We start from the raw sequence: 20,521 nt of genomic DNA on the forward strand, positions 1-20,521 counted from the left end.
CTTCTTTGCATGTGTATCAGTTAATACACAATCCAGTGACGTCCTCACACCATCTATATCACTCACCCATGTATACTTATGTATGTGCCTTTATTTAAACAAGGTATTCCCAATCATTAGTCCTTTTTCAGCTCTCAACTCAATCATTTCACCATGTTCATTCATAATTGTGTACCCCATGCCTGAAATTATACCCTCAACTGCCACATCACCCACTCTTGTATTTAAGTTATCCCTCGTTAATAATGGATCCCCATGCATCAAAATTGCTGACGCTCTAATTCAACTCCTCCCAAACTATTCACCTCTACTCCTCACTCCTGTTGTTACCAGGTGCATAGGCACTAATGATCACCCACCTCTCATAGCTTACTTTCATTTTTACCCACTTCATTCAGGGCTTTCACTTTCTTCCACTCATTCAACTACTTAAATTAGTCATCCTTGAGCAGAAGTGCTACCTCTTCATTAACTCTTTTCTTTATGCATGAGTGCTACCTCTTCATTATCTCTTGCATTAAGCACTCCCAAAACATTCTTCCCTCTACCCTTAAGCCTAGTTTCATAATAAAGATATACAGGTACACCACTGATTTTCTGGCACTCTTGGTTCCAAAGCCTTGCAGGATTAACCATTTTGCCGGACCAACTGTGATCACGTAATAGTAATTCATCAACACACCTCTAACCCACTAATTATACATCTCCCATGTGTCTAAAGTATACCATGGATTGCTAGAAATTTAAAGTAAACAAATATTAAATGTTTGAGCACCCTAAGATGGTAAGTCTGTCCTTAGATTGTTTGAATCCATTGGCATATCTCAGGTATGGCAGGTGCCCTGGGCGCCACTTGAAGGGGGGCGCCAGTGGCATAATGGCGTCCTGGACCCAGACAATGATTCGGATCTTAAAGATTTAGAGTTCTCAACCATGAAAACATATCTTTGGCATTTGGAATCACATTGATATCATTATCAGTTCAATAGTTATTCACAAAAATTGATATTTCCATAATGGTGTCCTGGATCCAGACAATGATTCGGACCACTCCCAAAATTTATTTAATTGGTCCTTGTGTCATTTCTGACATTCCCTGAAAATTTCATCAAAATTAGTTCATAACTTTTGTTGAAAGTTGCTCTCTGACAAACAAACAAATGCCAGTAAAAACATAATCTCCTTGGCAGAGGTAATAGAAATAGGAAATTTTGGTGTCATGTGTTTGAACAGGGGTGCAATTTCAGTGTTTACCATAGGCACTATTTCCCCTAGGTATTTCCGTTTGAATCCTGTGGGGTCTTCTTCATCTTCTGTTGTTCGTGTTTTCCTAGGTGTGCATTGCCAGAATAATGTAGTTTCGTCTGCATTATACACCTACTCAGGACTGAGGTGCTGGTCAGCTACGAGTTTCACATATTCATCCACATACTCAGCAGCTCCTTCGTGGTTTGCAGATTGCTTTTCTCCACACACTTTATTCATGGAAATTCCATGACGCTTCTTGAATCTTTGAAGCCATTCTTCACTATAGTCACACTCATTTTATAATTTAGCCTGGTCCATTATCATGCTACCTGACAAGTCCACTCCATCACTCCAACGCTATCGAAACCATTACATCATCACTCGATCATACTCATTACTCTTACCACCTTTCATAGTTTTTTAATGGTCATTTGCTCGGAATTGCTGTTTGCTTAGAATTTCCATATTTTCTCCCTTTGCTTCTTTATATCATAAACATTTGATAAACCAATACTGTAGATGTCACACAACTTACGCACCAAAACACCACTGTCCATTTTTTCAACAGTTCTACTTTATCTTGGATCGATATGGACTGGTGTTTGCGTTTGACACCACGACTGACACTCTCATATGTCTTAGAAGCCATAGCTTTGGTTAGATTTAAGCAAAATAAGCTAAGAATCTCACAGAATTGCGGTATCACCACCAGCAAGTGCAGTGTAAAGAATGTAAATAAGTGCGCCCTACACACAACGCCATCTTTGGCCACCCAGTAAACTAGTCTGGTGGCCGCGGTAATTTCAAGTTTCCTCGTGTAATTTTGTCTGGACTAAAGGAGGTGCTGAACCACCAGTTGCCAGAAATTCGGTGGTGTGCCTGTATATGAAAAGACAATTGCCTTTTTAAATTTGTTGCAAGTTGAGGCATATGTTTCAGCAATCAATACAGTGTAGCATAACCTAATTTTACAATATTGCTAGTCTGAATTATGCGAGTCAAGGTACTGGTGTGAAGTGCAACTGTATCCAACTCTTTATCTCTGCAGGTATAAACTTTTATTTCCTACTCTTCAGATCTATATGTCTCCTGGTGATGCATACTAAAGTTTAGGTCAGGTTTATGTCTTATTGGGAGTTCTGACATTAACCAGTATATTATTTGTTGTTTTTGTAATGTTGTATTGTGGTAACAGGCTAGTTGCTGTACCAGCCTTCAACACAAGTAGATTCATGTAATGTTTCTTGCAAGATGATATTCTTAAACTAACCTTATTTTATTCACTGTATCCAGATTGTCCTCTGTTTGCATTTACCCAAATTAGATTTGATTGACCAAGCATATGACCATAGTTGGAACCTGTCTATATCTAATTTTAGGTTGCCATATTTTTGAACACATTGGTTTACTGTCATCTGCAAATGTATTCAAGCATACCTCAAGTCCCTGTGGTAAGTAAATGTACATGAAACAGGCATTGTAGTTGCCCTTAGACTGAAGTTGGAAAAGACACCTCTGATATGTGTTCTTTGTTCCACTTTTGCTTAGATATTTATAGCTCCACTAAAGGAATTCCCTTCTTATGTATGCCTGAAACCCTGTCTTTGTTAATAACTCCACTCCCAATTCCATGGCATTTATACACTATGTAGTCTCTCAAATCACTCATACATAACCGTAACCCATACCTTATGTGAAAGTTGAATATAAAGTAACACATTTTTCATATATATATATTTCAAATATATATATATTTCATATATATATATATTTCAAATATATATTTTTCTTTCTTTCAAACTATTCGCCATTTCCCACATTAGCGAGGTAGCGTTAAGAACAGAGGACTGGGCCTTTGAGGGAATACCCTCACCTGGCCAAATTCTCTGTTCCTTTTGGAAAATTAAAAAAAAAAAAACGAGAGGGGAGGATTTCCAGCCCCCCGCTCCCTCCCCTTTTAGTCGCCTTCTACGACACGCAGGGAATACGTGGGAAGTATTCTTTCTCCCCTATCCCCAGGGATATCAAATATATATATATTTCATATATATATATGGGAAACATATATGAGTGTGTTAGTGGTTTTGATGCACGAGACCGGGTTATAGTGATGGGTGATTTGAATGCAAAGGTGAGTAATGTGGCAGTTGAGGGAATAATTGGTATACATGGGGTGTTCAGTGTTGTAAATGGAAATGGTGAAGAGCTTGTAGATTTATGTGCTGAAAAAGGACTGATGATTGGGAATACCTGGTTTAAAAAGCGAGATATACATAAGTATACTTATGTAAGTAGGAGAGATGGCCAGAGAGCGTTATTGGATTACGTGTTAATTGACAGGCATGCGAAAGAGAGACTTTTGGATGTTAATGTGCTGAGAGGTGCAACTGGAGGGATGTCTGATCATTATCTTGTGGAGGCTAAGGTGAAGATTTGTATGGGTTTTCAGAAAAGAAGAGTGAATGTTGGGGTGAAGAGGGTGGTGAGAGTAAGTGAGCTTGAGAAGGAGACCTGTGTGAGGAAGTACCAGGAGAGACTGAGTACAGAATGGAAAAAGGTGAGAACAATGGAAGCAAGGGGAGTGGGGGAGGAATGGGATGTATTTAGGGAATCAGTGATGGATTGCGCAAAAGATGCTTGTGGCATGAGAAGAGTGGGAGGTGGGTTGATTAGAAAGGGTAGTGAGTGGTGGGATGAAGAAGTAAGAGTATTAGTGAAAGAGAAGAGAGAGGCATTTGGACGATTTTTGCAGGGAAAAAATGCAATTGAGTGGGAGATGTATAAAAGAAAGAGACAGGAGGTCAAGAGAAAGGTGCAAGAGGTGAAAAAAAGGGCAAATGAGAGTTGGGGTGAGAGAGTATCATTAAATTTTAGGGTGAATAAAAAGATGTTCTGGAAGGAGGTAAATAAAGTGCGTAAGACAAGGGAGCAAATGGGAACTTCAGTGAAGGGCGCAAATGGGGAGGTGATAACAAGTAGTGGTGATGTGAGAAGGAGATGGAGTGAGTATTTTGAAGGTTTGTTGAATGTGCTTGATGATAGAGTGGCAGATATAGGGTGTTTTGGTCGAGGTGGTGTGCAAAGTGAGAGGGTTAGGGAAAATGATTTGGTAAACAGAGAAGAGGTAGTGAAAGCTTTGTGGAAGATGAAAGCCGGCAAGGCAGCAGGTTTGGATGGTATTGCAGTGGAATTTATTAAAAAAGGGGGTGACTGTATTGTTGACTGGTTGGTAAGGTTATTTAATGTATGTATGACTCATGGTGAGGTGCCTGAGGATTGGCGGAATGCGTGCATAGTGCCATTGTACAAAGGCAAAGGGGATAAGAGTGAGTGCTCAAATTACAGAGGTATAAGTTTGTTGAGTATTCCTGGTAAATTATATGGGAGCGTATTGATTGAGAGGGTGAAGGCATGTACAGAGCATCAGATTGGGGAAGAGCAGTGTGGTTTCAGAAGTGGTAGAGGATGTGTGGATCAGGTGTTTGCTTTGAAGAATGTATGTGAGAAATACTTAGAAAAGCAAATGGATTTGTATGTAGCATTTATGGATCTGGAGAAGGCATATGATAGAGTTGATAGAGATGCTCTGTGGAAGGTATTAAGAATATATGGTGTGGGAGGAAAGTTGTTAGAAGCAGTGAAAAGTTTTTATCGAGGATGTAAGGCATGTGTACGTGTAGGAAGAGAGGAAAGTGATTGGTTCTCAGTGAATGTAGGTTTGCGGCAGGGGTGTGTGATGTCTCCATGGTTGTTTAATTTGTTTATGGATGGGGTTGTTAGGGAGGTAAATGCAAGAGTTTTGGAAAGAGGGGCAAGTATGAAGTCTGTTGGGGATGAGAGAGCTTGGGAAGTGAGTCAGTTGTTGTTCGCTGATGATACAGCGCTGGTGGCTGATTCATGTGAGAAACTGCAGAAGCTGGTGACTGAGTTTGGTAAAGTGTGTGGAAAAAGAAAGTTAAGAGTAAATGTGAATAAGAGCAAGGTTATTAGGTACAGTAGGGTTGAGGGTCAAGTCAATTGGGAGGTGAGTTTGAATGGAGAAAAACTGGAGGAAGTGAAGTGTTTTAGATATCTGGGAGTGGATCTGGCAGTGGATGGAACCATGGAAGCGGAAGTGGATCATAGGGTGGGGGAGGGGGCGAAAATTCTGGGGGCCTTGAAGAATGTGTGGAAGTCGAGAACATTATCTCGGAAAGCAAAAATGGGTATGTTTGAAGGAATAGTGGTTCCAACAATGTTGTATGGTTGCAAGGCGTGGGCTATGGATAGAGTTGTGCACAGGAGGATGGATGTGCTGGAAATGAGATGTTTGAGGACAGTGTGTGGTGTGAGGTGGTTTGATCGAGTGAGTAACGGAAGGGTAAGAGAGATGTGTGGAAATAAAAAGAGCGTGGTTGAGAGAGCAGAAGAGGGTGTTTTGAAGTGGTTTGGGCACATGGAGAGGATGAGTGAGGAAAGATTGACCAAGAGGATATATGTGTCGGAGGTGGAGGGAGCAAGGAGAAGAGGGAGACCAAATTGGAGGTGGAAAGATGGAGTGAAAAAGATTTTGTGTGATCGGGGCCCTGAACATGCAGGAGGGTGAAAGGAGGGCAAGGAATAGAGTGAATTGGAGCGATGTGGTATACCGGGGTTGACGTGCTGTCAGTGGATTGAATCAAGGCATGTGAAGCGTCTGGGGTAAACCATGGAAAGCTGTGTAGGTATGTATATTTGCATGTGTGGACGTATGTATATACATGTGTATGGGGGGGGGGTTGGGCCATTTCTTTCGTCTGTTTCCTTGCGCTACCTCGCAAACGCGGGAGACAGCGACAAAGTATAATAAAAATAATTATAAATATTATTTATGTGTGGGTAAGACGGAAAGAAAAGACAGCTACCTGGGTCAGAGGAGTGCAACCTGACAACCATTGAAATGCTGGCTTACTGTACAGCTGTCGCTAACCCTCCCGAAACCTAGGTTGGCAGTACTGGTAATATACCTCCTTAGTTGGTGGCTCTCTCCCAACTACTGCTAACACCTTTTGCAAGAAAACCTTTACTTGTCCCATTTTGGACAATTTTTGATGCTGAAAAAGTTAGTGACCATAAAATCTTTTTCCACACAGTCCAGCAGTAGATTTTCAGTGACAAATGATTCAGGATCATCATCTGCCTTGTCCTCTAGACTTAAAGCTGCTCAGTCTCCTTTTTAGAAAACTTGTGCAATTGTGCTTTCATTGTCCTGACTGGAGGATGATTTTGGGGAGATATTATTTATGGCAATGAAATGCTTGAGGACAATATGTGGTGTGAGTGATTTGATTGAATATGTAATAAAAGGGTAAGAGAGAGGTGTGGTGTGGTAATAAAACTGTGGTTGAGAGTGCTGAAGAGGGTTTGCTGAAGTGGTTTGGACATATGCAGACAATGAGTGAGGAGAGGTTGATATAGAGGATATACAATAATAACCCAGTTAATGCTACTCTATAGAGCACTGTTTTGTTGTAGTACTTTTGCTTGCATTTTGGAAGTTTTAGTTGGAAAAAATTATGAAAATCCATGAAAGTCAAAAGTCCAAACACTCTTAACATGTCGAGAGCAGCTCTCTCTCTGTTTCCACACACTTGGCCAATCAGCACTATACATACATATGCTCACATCCAATTAGTGTCAAATGCTCTCATCTATTAGGACAGTACAAATTTTGCTGTGCTTACACTGTGCACACATTCTTGCTGACTCTCTGATGGTTTGATATCTTTATGACTAATTTTTTTTCTGAATCTTGCCTGGAAGATGGCTTGAAAGTTCTAGTGCTGCTAGTGCATCGAAAGTGCAATGGAAAAGCCTCTATTTGCTCGTAAAATTTAAAAGTGTTGAGGCAATAGTAGCTGGTGATCCTCAGGTTGATGTTGGTTGTACTTTCAAATTGGCTATATTGACAGTTAGAACCATTATTAAAACTGCAGACAGGATAAAAGCTTCTGCCATAATGAACATGCCATAATGAACACAAAGTTAACAGCAATGAATGTGACTTTTTAAGGAGCAGTTTGTTAGAAAAAATGGAATGTAGGCTTAGTGGGCAGTGCTTGGCAGTACACCTGTTTCATGTTACCACATCCTTCCACTTAACCTTTCAAATTCTCCCTTTGCTTTCTCACTCCATATTTTAAAATGTTATGTAACTTTAATGTTGAAAGGATGCATAGTTGCTCATTTATACTTACACTCAATATTGTGAGTAAACATTGGGTGTTATATAGCAGTTAGCAGAGCTGTGGCCAGTATTTCCAAAGAAACCGATAAACACATCACCTTTTCATTTTTTACCACAATTTCCCTCACCACCACCACCTCTATCATCTCCACTCCCACTATCATCACCACCTGATTCATAATATTAGTGGTGCAGAGATGTATTAACTTTTTAGAGAAGAGCTATATGATATCCAATGCCTATTGCCTTCCACCCACAACATCTCACTGACACATACTCATTCAACTACAATTATCACTACTCATCAAATGATTTTCATTCATGATACAATATTTTACATTGTTTATTTGTTATTCATTGGTAAAGATATGTTACTGTAATCATCTCTGTTTATTTAACACCTGTAACCTTCATATACAACACTGCATATATCATAAGTACAAAATAACATCATCAGCATCACAACTCCATACTTGTAATGGTGTAATGACCCAAGACAGAGCTGTTTTGCTTAGCACTCAGTTTTTCAGGAATCTAACCTGAGCCAATCGGGATATTAGTGTTTATGTCAGAAGTTAAGGGGACAAGGAAAAGGAAGAGACCAAATTGAACTTGGAAGGATGGAGTGAAAAATATTTTGAGTGCTTGGGGCCTGAACATGCAGGAGGGTGAAAGGTGTGCATGGTATAGACTGACTTAGAGCAATGCAGTAAATAAGGGGGCAACATGCTCTCAGTACACTGAATCAGGGCTCGTGAAGATGCCAAAGGAGACCACAGAAAGGTCTGTCGGGCCTCCAGCTCTTTAGTGGTTGTCAAGTTGCACTCTTGTGGCCGAGGTAGCTGCCTTTTCTTTCTGCCTCACCAACATGTGGACTACTGGCATTCTCCACAAATGTACAATCTCTCCTCATCACATAACACTTGACAACACTTAGCTATACAGCTCATTCTTCATAACTGGATTTTCCTTTAGTGAGCACTATGTACTAGCCCTGCCTTTTAGCAAATGTTAGGAGCCATGGATAGAAACAAAAGGTAGGAACATTTAGGCTGGAGTATTTGGTAGAAGTAGTAGGTGGGAATACCAGGCAGCAACATTAGGAAGAGGTAGACAGCAGGAACATTAGGTGGGAGCCTCTGTAAAGACTGCTACAGTTGGTTTCTTTCAGTGGCCTGTTAAGGATGGGGCACTAAAGGTTAAGAAGCAGCACTAGAATTCACTAGTAATGGAGACCCTATTGCTTTGGCCACCCTTTTAGGGAGTTCCAGGAGGGAACAGGTATCAGAGACAGACAGAATTAACATTTCGTTACAGTGAAATCTCCACCTCCCATGCCATCAACTCCACCACTTTGAATATTTGATCTTATTTCTGTTATTAAGTTTCAGTACTGAAATAAGATATTAGAGTATATATTATATCAGTTTGCAAACTATTACAACATAAGAATTTGGGTTGTATTCTCACCATAAGTGGAATGAATGAGCAAGTGAATGGTGGTGTTAACTTTACCTGCATCCTCCATACCCTCTTAATCAAAATTTTCACTTGTAACCTACATGGGATTATGGATTAAGAATTTCATTTTGTGAACTATATATGTTATGCATTCTATATCAATGAGAAAATAAGCTCGTTCATGATGCAGTGGAGATGTTTCCAGAAAAACAATTAGATATTCTTTTTTTATATGTTTGTACATGAATGAAATGTCAATTTTTACAAAATGATTTATGCAGTATTGCAACATTAGAATTCTTTTGTATCTCCACCATAAGCAGGAGGAATGGTGCAGGAACAAGTGGTTGGATGGTGGTGGTAACTTCGCCTGCCTCCCCTGCACCAACATCATCAAAACTTGTGCTTTCAATCTCTTTCATGGGATGGGCTAATTACTCTGATAAAAAGGTAAATATAGAGGGTATTTACATTTGTTAGTAAGTGTATTTGGTAATGATAGTAGAGTAAAATGATTTATGTCCAGCAACCACTGGCAAAATTAATTTACATTTGTATCCCACTTGCTGATAGGTAGACAGTCACATTTCCTATTTCCACACAGTCATCAGGCTTGCCTTGGTAGCTTATGGTTTGTCAAGCCCCCAGAGTAAGTATATGTATTTCAGCATGTATTCAGTGCTTAAGAAAGTTGCTGATCTGCAAGGGAGTACTGGTATAGTATGTAAAGTCATCACCCTCATTGTTAAATTCATGGTGCTCATGTGGTGTGATTAGGGACAGAAATGTATGAGCATAGTCAAGTCTTCATCATCACCTTTTTCATTTGGTTTTCATTGAATATCATTTTGGCTAAATCATGATGGAGAGTGGTATGCTAATAATAAGCTACATAGCTAACCTTCAGGAATAGTCCATTCAAAAGAGTTAGATTGGGATAATTTTTGGTCAAGAATCTAACCATTCTCTGACATAGGTTTCAGTGGCATGTATAACAGTAGATCACTAGAAAGATGAATCTTCAGAAACATAAGCCTATTGCAAATGTGTCTTCCATTGTGAATACTCTTAGGAATGTAATATTAGATGTTTGCATTTTTCCTTTTCTGCTTCAACAACCCTTCCTTGTGAGTCCTTCAATCTAATTATTTTTTCTCTGCCAGTAGCCTGTTAAGGGTGAGGCACTAATGGCTAAGAAGTGGCACTGAAATTCACTAGGTATGGAGACTATTCCCTTGGCTACCTCCTTGAGGGAGTTCTAGGTGGGAACAGGCATTAGAGGTATAGAGATAAAAGTGGATATGCATGATGGACAGATGAGATTAGAAATGCTGTGGAAGAGAAGAAAAAGGTATATGGTAAACTGCTCAGAGGCTGATAGAGGAAAGTAAGGAGAGTGTAGATGTAGATTTTGGAAGATAGTCAAGTGAAAATAAGAAATTGTACTGGAAAGAGGTGGATGTAAGAGTGGAAATGTAAATGTGAGAAGGAATGGGAGTTGCTGAATCAAAAGGAGGAAATGAAAGGAAAATGGAAAGGGTATTTTGAAGTACTAATGAATGTGGGAGAAAGTGAGGCAGCAGTTGTTACAGAAGTAGGTTTGGAGGATGGAAAGAAAAGGAGCCCATAGTAAAAAGGGCAACAATAAGGTAAGGAATGTACCCAAGTTAATGGGATTACAGCCGAAATGTTGAAATATGAAGAAAGTGTGATATAGTGGAAGCATTTGATGTATGATTTAGCATGGAAGCAAAGGTTTTGTCTTAGGATAGGGTTAAAGCTATTATTATTCCATTATTTAGAGGAAAAAACGCTGAAGATGTATGTTGCAGTTAATGTGGGAATAAGCCAGTTCAGTATATCAGGAATAGTGAATGCAACAGTGTTCATTGGTGTTGGGATGGAAGTGATTGAATGCATAATAAATGAGGAATTAGGTTTTTGGAAAGGTAGGGGATATGTGGATCTGAGATTTTGCATTGGGAATGACAATGGAAAAGTGTCCAGCATAAGTTAAGAAGCAGTATGCAGCTTTTATGGATCTGGAGGAAGTGTAAGAGAGTCAAGCGGAATGCTTTATAGGATGTGTGAAGGATATATGGGGTTGGAGACTGACTGTTAGATGGTGTGAAAGACTTGAGTATGAGCAAGTGTGTAAGAGTGGATTGAGAGTTGAGCAAAAGATTTGGTATGTATATATGATTGTGAGGCAGCCTTGGTCTATCTAATGTCATTGTTGCTTTTTAACATATATGTGGATGAAATGATAAGAGAGATCAAGGTAAAACTAGGGGGAAAGGGGTGTAGAGTTGTAGTGTGGTGGTGGGGTATGGTGACAAGTGACAAGCTTGTTTGCAGATGATTCTGTGTTTGCTGAGAGTGAAGAGGAGTTGCAGAAGGTTGTGAGTTTAATAATGTGTGTAAGCATAGGTGGTTGACGGTAAATGGTAGTAAATGTATAACAATGGTGTTTGAGAGGAAACATAGTGAAAGTATAGATTTTGCAAGCCCTATAGAGTGAGAGAAGAAAGTGTAATAAACTGTGTTGTAGATATGGGGGAGAATGATTGGAAGAGGTGACATAATTTAAGTATTTGGGAACTATTTTGGTTAAGTTTAGTGATATGGGAGGAAAGATGACAAAGAGAACAGTACAAGTAGAAGAGTCAATGGATGCCTTAACAGAGTAATGAGGAGTAGAAGTGTACATCTGGTAGTGAAGAATGAATTTAGGGACAGAACAGTCCTCCTGACCTTGACCTGTGCAGCTGAAACATGGACATGGCACGAGTCTCAGAGATTAAGAATCCAGGCTGTGGAAAGGAGTTAATTGAGAGGAGCATGCAGTATAACCAGATTAAATGAAGAAAGTAATGAGGGTATGTATGAGAGATTTTGTATGGCAGAGAATGAATTGTGGAGTGCAAGACTGTGTGAAGCATAATACTTTGAGGTGGTTTTGGCACTTGAAAAGAATGCAAGACAGGGAGCTTATCTGGAAAGTGTATGATAGTACAACTAAAGGGGTTGGTGTGAGAGGAAGACCACCAGTGACATGAGGAAATATTGTGGAAGAGTATTGGAGGGAGAGAAATGGGGAATATTGTGTGGAATGGTGTACATCAGGAAGGCATGCAAGGATAGGGATATGTAGTAACTCTTGCCATGTCCACCCCTTTGATGGGAGTTCATGTAGGGAATGGGTTCCAGATATATAGATAGGTAGGTAAATAGATTGCAATTTTGGAGCATTTGATTTGCTGACTTTATATTATTATGGTTCTCCATCCTTATGCTATAGCAATCAAGTACTGGACACTTCAAATCATTTCTTGCTGTCTTATACCTTTCAGATGATGCTGGCAATTGTACCTTCTGTAACATGGTCAAGGTACATTTTTCCTTTCCATAGTCATTTTGAAATTGAACTATTTTTTTTTTCTTTTTTTTTTTACATCCTTTTCATAGTTTCTTATTTGCACTTATCAGCTTCACGGAACATATTGTTCCATTTAATACTGACCAAAGATCTTATATTTTATAAGATCTTTGATACTGACTAATATTTGATTTTCCAGGTATTGTTTTGGTTTTAAAGGATGCCTACCTTGTACCTCTTTTTGGGGTTTGGGTTACTCTACGATTTCATTTTTATTTCTTTGTTAGACGCATACCCTTGTTTGAGCATTTTGTCATCTTGCTCACTAGGTACTGTCCCTTAAGTCTTCCATTTTAAGGTTATTATAAGTGAAAGTGAGTTAAAATATTGAACATGGGAAAGACAATAGATGACTTGATGGTCTGTGACAAGGTTATCATGACCTAAATTCTTAATCTTTATTAAGGGAAATGGAATGGGAAAGCAAACCATTGTGGTGTAATGTAATCTGTATACTAGCCTCTCTGACTCTAGTGTAGTTAGTGACATACTGGAACAGAGGTTTTCTGAAAATGTGCTTAAATTTGTCTCCAAACTTCTCCTGTGTCGGTTAAGGTGCTCTTAGTCAGTTTCCTTGTACTTAAAATATCATTATTAAAAATTTTGCATTTCATAGCAAAGTTTGTCTTTGCTTCCTGCATCATCCTGATTATGTCTTCATTATTTTCAGTCTGTCTTTAGTGCACTGTATGCTGAGATTTTATAGTCCAGACTACTACTTCCAGTGCAGTGAGGTTGAGGCAGGAGCAAACAACTGCCTTGTTTGCAGATATCCAATCCCTTGTTGTCATGTATAATGTACTGAAACCGTAGCCTACCATTCACGTCCAAATCCCACGGACTATGTGATTTTACCTTGACTGCTTCATATGCCCTCATTTAGCCCACTAACAGCATGTCCCCACCTCTCTCACCATATACCATATCAATCCAGTTCATTCCATCCCTTGCATGCCTCTTACCCTCCTGCATATTCTGGTTTTAACAATCCAAAGCCTTTGTTACGTCCTTCCATCTTTTTGTTCTATCTCAACACTTCCTGACACACAATATCTTAGCTCTTTCTTCGTTTCTTCACTCCACATGTGAAAACCTTTTCACACCATGGCCAGCTCTCTTAATCATACAGTGCTTATTTTCATACATTTCTCACACACTGTCATCTAGCATGATTAACCTATCTTGCATTACATAATGTCTTTATGCATTTCATTTCCAACATAGCCACCCTCTTTCTTTCCTTTGCATTCGAGGCCCTTGACTTGCATGCCAGGACTACTGTACCTTCAGAAGTACCAGTTTTTGCCCAAACAGAATCTGACCACTCCTTCGATTGGCTCCTTAATTCACACAGGACCTTAGCCCTCCTTATCCCACCCATTGACTGATGAGCTTCCATGGTTCCATCCACAGTAGCATTCATTTGCAGTTACCTAAAGCACTCTACTTCCTCCAGGTAGTCTCCATTCAAACTTCTGCTCAAACTATCCTGTTTCATTACCCTGCTAAACCTCATTACCTCACTTTTGTTCACATTACTTTCAATTCTTTCCTTTAATATACCCTTTAGTTTGTCACATGCTTCTGAAGTCTGTCAGTGTTGTTTGCAAATGGTTTTTCTTGTTTCACCCTTCCAGTTTTATGGTTTTAAAGAACCATTGGCTACTAGAAGTACCTGAAGTCTGAGATTGGTTCTTACAAGGACCAAACCTCTTTGTCCTCTATCCTCTCTTTCCTTCCAATATATTTTAGTAATGATTAGATATATGCTTATCTCTGGTAAACTTTGTAATGCCAGTTATATATATTTGACTTAAAATCCATAGGGGGTCAATAAACTTTACTGTTATCCATTGCATAATCCATGTGCATTTGTATATACCTCTGGCAGATCTTTATTCCCAATGTTTGATAGTTTTTTTTATAGTGTTGGAAGTGTCATAAACAGGCCTTTCTGTTGTTCCCTAAATAGTTGCTAATTTTTTTTGTTTTTTAACTCCTTGATATCATTAGCTACTTTAAAGTTTGGCTGTTGTAGTCTGCATTGAATCAAAACTATACTATATAGGTACAGTATTCCCCTTCTGTCTAAGCTATGAAATTTCTTGTAATATTTGTATACTTAGTATGAGTGTATATTTTCCTTGTGTTTTTGTCTTGTAAGTTTTCTTATCTTTAGATTCTTATATTTTCCTTCCTCTCTCCAATTAGATATATTATTCTAAACAATATAGTCTTACCTTTATACCTCAATTTGCCATAATACTTCAACATTTAGTTTAACTCATGTTCAAGTCTTAGGATTCATTAGGGACTAAGAGCTTCAGGTCCTGCCAGATTGTACCTTTTTTTTTCTCACCCTTGTTTTTAATGATCTAGATTCAACTTATCCCTCCATTATTTTGATATAGCTTCCTTTATAATGTTTTATTATTATTATATTTTGCTTTGTCGCTGTCTCCCGCGTTTGCGAGGTAGCGCAAGGAAACAGACGAAAGAAATGGCCCAACTCACCCCCATACACAATGTATACACACACACACACACGCAAATATACATACCTATACATCTCAATGTACACATATATATACATACACAGACACATACATATATACACATGTACATAATTCATAGTCTGCCTTTTTTCAATATATATATATATAATATATATATATATATTATCCCTGGGGATAGGGGAGAAAGAATACTTCCCACGTATTCCCTGCGTGTCGTAGAAGGCGACTAAAAGGGGAGGGAGCGGGGGCTGGAAATCCTACCCTCGTTTTTTTTTTAATTTTCCAAAACAAGGAACAGAGAAGGGGGCCAGGTGAGGATATTCCCTAAAAGGCCCAGTCCTCTGTTCTTAACGCTACCTCGCTAACGCGGGAAATGGCGAATAGTTTGAAAGATATATATATATATTATCCCTGGGGATAGGGGAGAAAGAATACTTCCCACGTATTCCCTGCGTGTCGTAGAAGGCGACTAAAAGGGAAGGGAGCGGGGGACTGGAAATCCTCCCCTTTCATTTTCTTTTTTTAATTTTCCAAAAGAAGGAACAGAGAAGGGGGCCAGGTGAGGATATTCCCTAAAAGGCCCAGTCCTCTGTTCTTAACGCTACCTTGCTAATGCGGGAAATGGCGAATAGTTTGAAAGATATATATATATATTATCCCTGGGGATAGGGGAGAAAGAATACTTCCCACGTATTCCCTGCGTGTCGTAGAAGGCGACTAAAAGGGGAGGGAGCGGGGGCTGGAAATCTTCCCCTCTCGTTTTTTTTTTAATTTTCCAAAACAAGGAACAGAGAAGGGGGCCAGGTGAGGATATTCCCTAAAAGGCCCAGTCCTCTGTTCTTAACGCTACCTCGCTAACGCGGGAAATGGCGAATAGTTTGAAAGATATATATATATATATTTATCCCTGGGGATAGGGGAGAAAGAATACTTCCCACGTATTCCCTGCGTGTCGTAGAAGGCGACTAAAAGGGAAGGGAGCGGGGGACTGGAAATCCTCCCCTTTCATTTTCTTTTTTTAATTTTCCAAAACAAGGAACAGAGAAGGGGGCCAGGTGAGGATATTCCCTAAAAGGCCCAGTCCTCTGTTCTTAACGCTACCTTGCTAATGCGGGAAATGGCGAATAGTTTGAAAGATATATATATATATATATGCACTGTGGTTTCAGTGCATTATTACATGACAGCTAGAGACTGAGTGTGAACGAATGGGGCCTTTGTTTTCTTTTCCTAGCGCTACCTCGCTAACGCGGGAAATGGCGAATAGTTTGAAAGATATATATATATATTATCCCTGGGGATAGGGGAGAAAGAATACTTCCCACGTATTCCCTGTGTGTCGTAGAAGGCGACTAAAAGGGAAGGGAGTGGGGTGGGCTGGAAATCCTCCCCTTTCATTTTCTTTTTTTAATTTTCCAAAACGAGGAACAGGGGGGGGGGGTGAGGATGTTCCTTCAAAGGCCTGGTCCTCTGTTCTTGATGCTACCTCGCTCATGCGGGAAATGGCAAATAGTATGAAAGAAAGATATATATATATATATATATATATATATATATATATATATATATATATATATATATATATATATATTTTTTTTATCCCTGGGGATAGGGGAGAAAGAATACTTCCCACGTATTCCCTGCGTGTCGTAGTAGGCGACTAAAAGGGAAGGGAGCGGGGGACTGGAAATCCTCCCCTCTCAATTTTTTTTTCTTTTTTCTTTTCCAAAAGAAGGAACAGAGAAAGGGGCCTGGTGAGGATATTCCCTAAAAGGCCCAGTCCTCTGTTCTTAACGCTACCTCGCTAATGCGGGAAATGGCGAATAGTATGAAAGAAAAGAAAGATATATATATATATATATATATATATATATATATATATATATATTTATCCCTGGGGATAGGGGAGAAAGAATACTTCCCACGTATTCCCTGCGTGTCGTAGAAGCGACTAAAAGGGGAGGGAGCGGGGGGCTGGAAATCTTCCCCTCTCGTTTTTTTTTTAATTTTCCAAAACAAGGAACAGAGAAGGGGGCCAGGTGAGGATATTCCCTCCAAGGCCCAGTCCTCTGTTCTTAACGCTACCTCGCTAACGCGGGAAATGGCGAATAGTTTGAAAGAAAGAAATATATATATATTATCCCTGGGGATAGGGGAGAAAGAATACTTCCCACGTATTCCCTGCGTGTCGTAGAAGGCGACTAAAAGGGGAGGGAGCGGGGGCTGGAAATCCTACCCTCGTTTTTTTTTTAATTTTCCAAAAGAAGGAACAGAGAAGGGGGCCAGGTGAGGATATCCCGTTAGAGGCCCAGTGCTCTGTTCTTAACGCTACCTTGCTAATGCGGGAAATGGCGAATAGTTTGAAAGATATATATATATATATATGTTGTATGGTTGCGAGGCGTGGGCTATGGATAGAGTTGTGCGCAGGAGGGCGGATGTGCTGGAAATGAGATGTTTGAGGGCAATGTGTGGTGTGAGGTGGTTTGATTGAGTAAGTAATCTAAGGGTAAGAGAGCTGTGTGGAAATAAAAAGAGCGTGGTTGAGAGAGCAGAAGAGGGTGTTTTGAAATGGTTTGGGCACATGGAGAGAATTGAGTGAGGAAAGATTGACCAAGAGGATATATGTGTCGGAGGTGGAGGGAACGAGAAGTGGGAGACCAAATTGGAGGTGGAAAGATGGAGTGAAAAAGATTTTGTGTGATCGGGGCCTGAACATGCAGGAGGGTGAAAGGAGGGCAAGGAATAGAGGAAATTGGATCAATGTGGTATACCGGGGTTGACGTGCTGTCAGTGGATTGAATCAGGGCATGTGAAGCGTCTGGGGTAAACCATGGAAAGTTGTGTGGGGCCTGGATGTTGAAAGGGAGCTGTGGTTTCGGGTATTATTACATGACAGCTAGAGACTGAGTGTGAACGAATGGGGCCTTTGTTGTCTTCTCCTAGTGCTACATCGCACACATGAGGGGGAGGGGGATGGGATTCCATGTGTGGCGAGGTGGCGATGGGAAATGAATAAAGGCAGACAGTGTGAATTGTGTGCATGGGTATATATGTATGTGTCTGTGTGTGTATATATGTGTGTACATTGAGATGTATAGGTATGTTTATTTGTGTGTGTGGACGAGTATGTATATACATTGTGTATGGGGGTGGGTTGGGCCATTTCTTTCATCTGTCTCCTTGCTCTACCTCGCAAACGCGGGAGACAGCGACAAAGCAAAATAAAACTATAATAAAAAATAATATATATATATATATATATATATATATATATATATATATATATATATATATATATATATATGCACTGTGGTTTCAGTGCATTATTACATGACAACTAGAGACTGAGTGTGAATGAATGGGGCCTTTGTTTTCTTTTCCTAGCGCTACCTCGCACACATGAGGGGGGAGGGGGTGTTATTCCATGTGGTGAGGTGGCGATGGGAATAAATAAAGGCAGACTATGAATTATGTACATGTGTATATATGTATATGTCTGTGTATGTATATATATGTGTACACTGAGATGTATAGGTATGTATATTTGCGTGTGTGGACGTGTATGTATATACATGTGTATGTGGGTGGGTTGGGCCATTCTTTTGTCTGTTTCCTTGCGCTACCTCGCTAACGCAAGGTAGCATTAAGAACAGAGCACTAGGCCTTTGAGGGAATATCCTCACCTGGCCCCCTTGTCTGTTCCTTCTTTTGGAAAATTAAAAGAATACGAGAGGGGAGGATTTCCAGCCCCCTGCTCCTTTCCCTTTTAGTCACCTTCTACGACACGCAGGGAATACTTCCCACGCATTCCTCACGTGTCGTAGAAGGCAACTAAAGGGGACGGGAGCGGGGGGCTAGAAACCCTCCCCTCCCTGTATTTTAACTTTCTAAAAGGGGAAACAGAAGAAGGAGTCACGCGGGGAGTGCTCATCCTCCTCGAAGGCTCAGATTGGGTGTCTAAATGTGAGTGGATGTAACCAAGATGAGGAAAAAGGAGAGATAGGTAGTATGTTTGGGGAAAGGAACCTGGATGTTTTGGCTCTGAGTGAAACGAAGCTCAAGGGTAAAGGGGAAGAGTGGTTAGTGAGAGGACAAGAGCAAGGGAAGGAGTAGCACTACTCCTGAAACAGGAGTGGTGGGAGTATGTGATAGAGTGTAAGAAAGTACACTAGATTGATGTGGGTAAAACTGAAAGATGATGGAGAAAGATGGGTGATTATTGGTGCATATGCACCTGGGTATGAGAAGAAAGATCATGAGAGGCAAGTGTTTTGGGAGCAACTGAATGAGTGTGTTAGTGGTTTTGATGCACGAGACCGGGTTATAGTGATGGGTGATTTGAATGCAAAGGTGAGTAATGTGGCACTTGAGGGAATAATTGGTATACATGGGGTGTCCAGTGTTATAAATGGAAATGGTGAAGATCTTGTAGGTTTATGTGCTGAAAAAGGACTGGTGATTTGGAATACCTGGTTTAAAAAGAGAGATGTACATAAGTATACGTATGTAAGTAGGAGAGATGGCCAGAGAGCGTTATTGGATTACGTGCTAATTGATTGGCGCGCGAAAGAGAGACTTTTGGATGTTAATGTACTGAGAGGTGCAACTGGAGGGATGTCTGATTATTATCTTGTGGAGGCAAAGGTGAAGATTTGTAGAGGTTTTCAGAAAGGAAGAGAGAATGTTGGGGTGAAGAGGGTGGTGAGAGTAAGTGAGCTTGGGAAGGAGACTTGTGTAAGGAAGTACTAGGAGAGACTGAGTACAGAATGAAAAAAGGTGAGAACAAAGGATGTAAGGGGAGTGGGGGAGGAATGGGATATATTTAGGGAAGCAGTGATGGCTTGTGCAAAAGATGCTTGTGGCATGGGAGGTGGGCAGATTAGAAAGGGTAGTGAGTGGTGGGATGAAGTAAGATTATTAGTGAAAGAGAAGAGAGAGGCATTTGGATGATTTTTGCAAGGAAATAATGCATATGAGTGGGAGATGTATAAAAAAAAAGAGGCAGGAGGTCAAAAGAAAGGTGCAAGAGGTGAAAAAGAGGGCAAATGAGAGTTGAGGTGAGAGAGTATCATTAAATATTAGGGAGAATAAAAAGATGTTTTGGAAGGAGGTAAAGTGCATAAGAGAAGGGAACAAATGGGAACTTCAGTGAAGGGGGCAAATGGGGAGGTGATAACAAGTAGTGGTGATGTGAGAAGGAGATGGATTTTCTTAAAAACTTCAGCATAGATACTTTTAAGTATGCTGAATATGAATCTGTGGTCAAAATTTAAAAATTTGTATAATTAGTCGAGTAATTAGCATATGAATATTATAATTAATTAAAGTGTTAATTAAGCACTTAATATTACGAAATGCAGTCTTTTGACTCCAGATACTTAATCACCATCTAGAATAACATCTATACAAAAGTTTTCATTAAAATCTGAGGAAGTTGAAAATCTGAGCAAAATGCAAGGCCTTGGATTTTTCTTGATTTTTTCGAAAAAATGGATTTTCTTGAAAATTTCATCATAGTACGCTGAATAAGAACATGTGGTCAAAACTTAAAAAATCGTATAATTATTCAAGCAATTGGCATATGAAGATTCTAATTAATCCAGATGTTGAATGTTCACTAATTAAAATTTTTCTAATTATTTGTAACAT

The 20,521-nt window shown here is 39.8% G+C and overlaps 1 protein-coding gene across 7 annotated transcripts in view; it reads left to right on the forward strand.

Annotated features, from left to right (window-relative positions):
* LOC139765114 (josephin-2-like) overlaps window positions 1-20,521 on the forward strand; it is a 67,691-nt gene that overhangs the window by 42,107 nt on the left and 5,063 nt on the right. For 2 of the 7 annotated variants that reach the window (XM_071692298.1, XM_071692300.1), the window contains one exon: window positions 9,235-14,976. In XM_071692298.1, coding sequence (XP_071548399.1) covers window positions 9,235-9,278 — 44 coding nt within the window. In that variant the 3' untranslated portion in view covers window positions 9,279-14,976. Of the gene's footprint in view, window positions 1-9,234; window positions 14,979-20,521 lie in introns of those variants that run through there. The other 5 variants (XR_011716576.1, XR_011716578.1, XR_011716575.1 and 2 more) reach the window with 5 other exon arrangements.

This window comes from Panulirus ornatus, chromosome 52, assembly GCF_036320965.1.
Source record: "Panulirus ornatus isolate Po-2019 chromosome 52, ASM3632096v1, whole genome shotgun sequence".
Taxonomy (NCBI): Eukaryota; Metazoa; Arthropoda; class Malacostraca; order Decapoda; family Palinuridae; genus Panulirus; species Panulirus ornatus.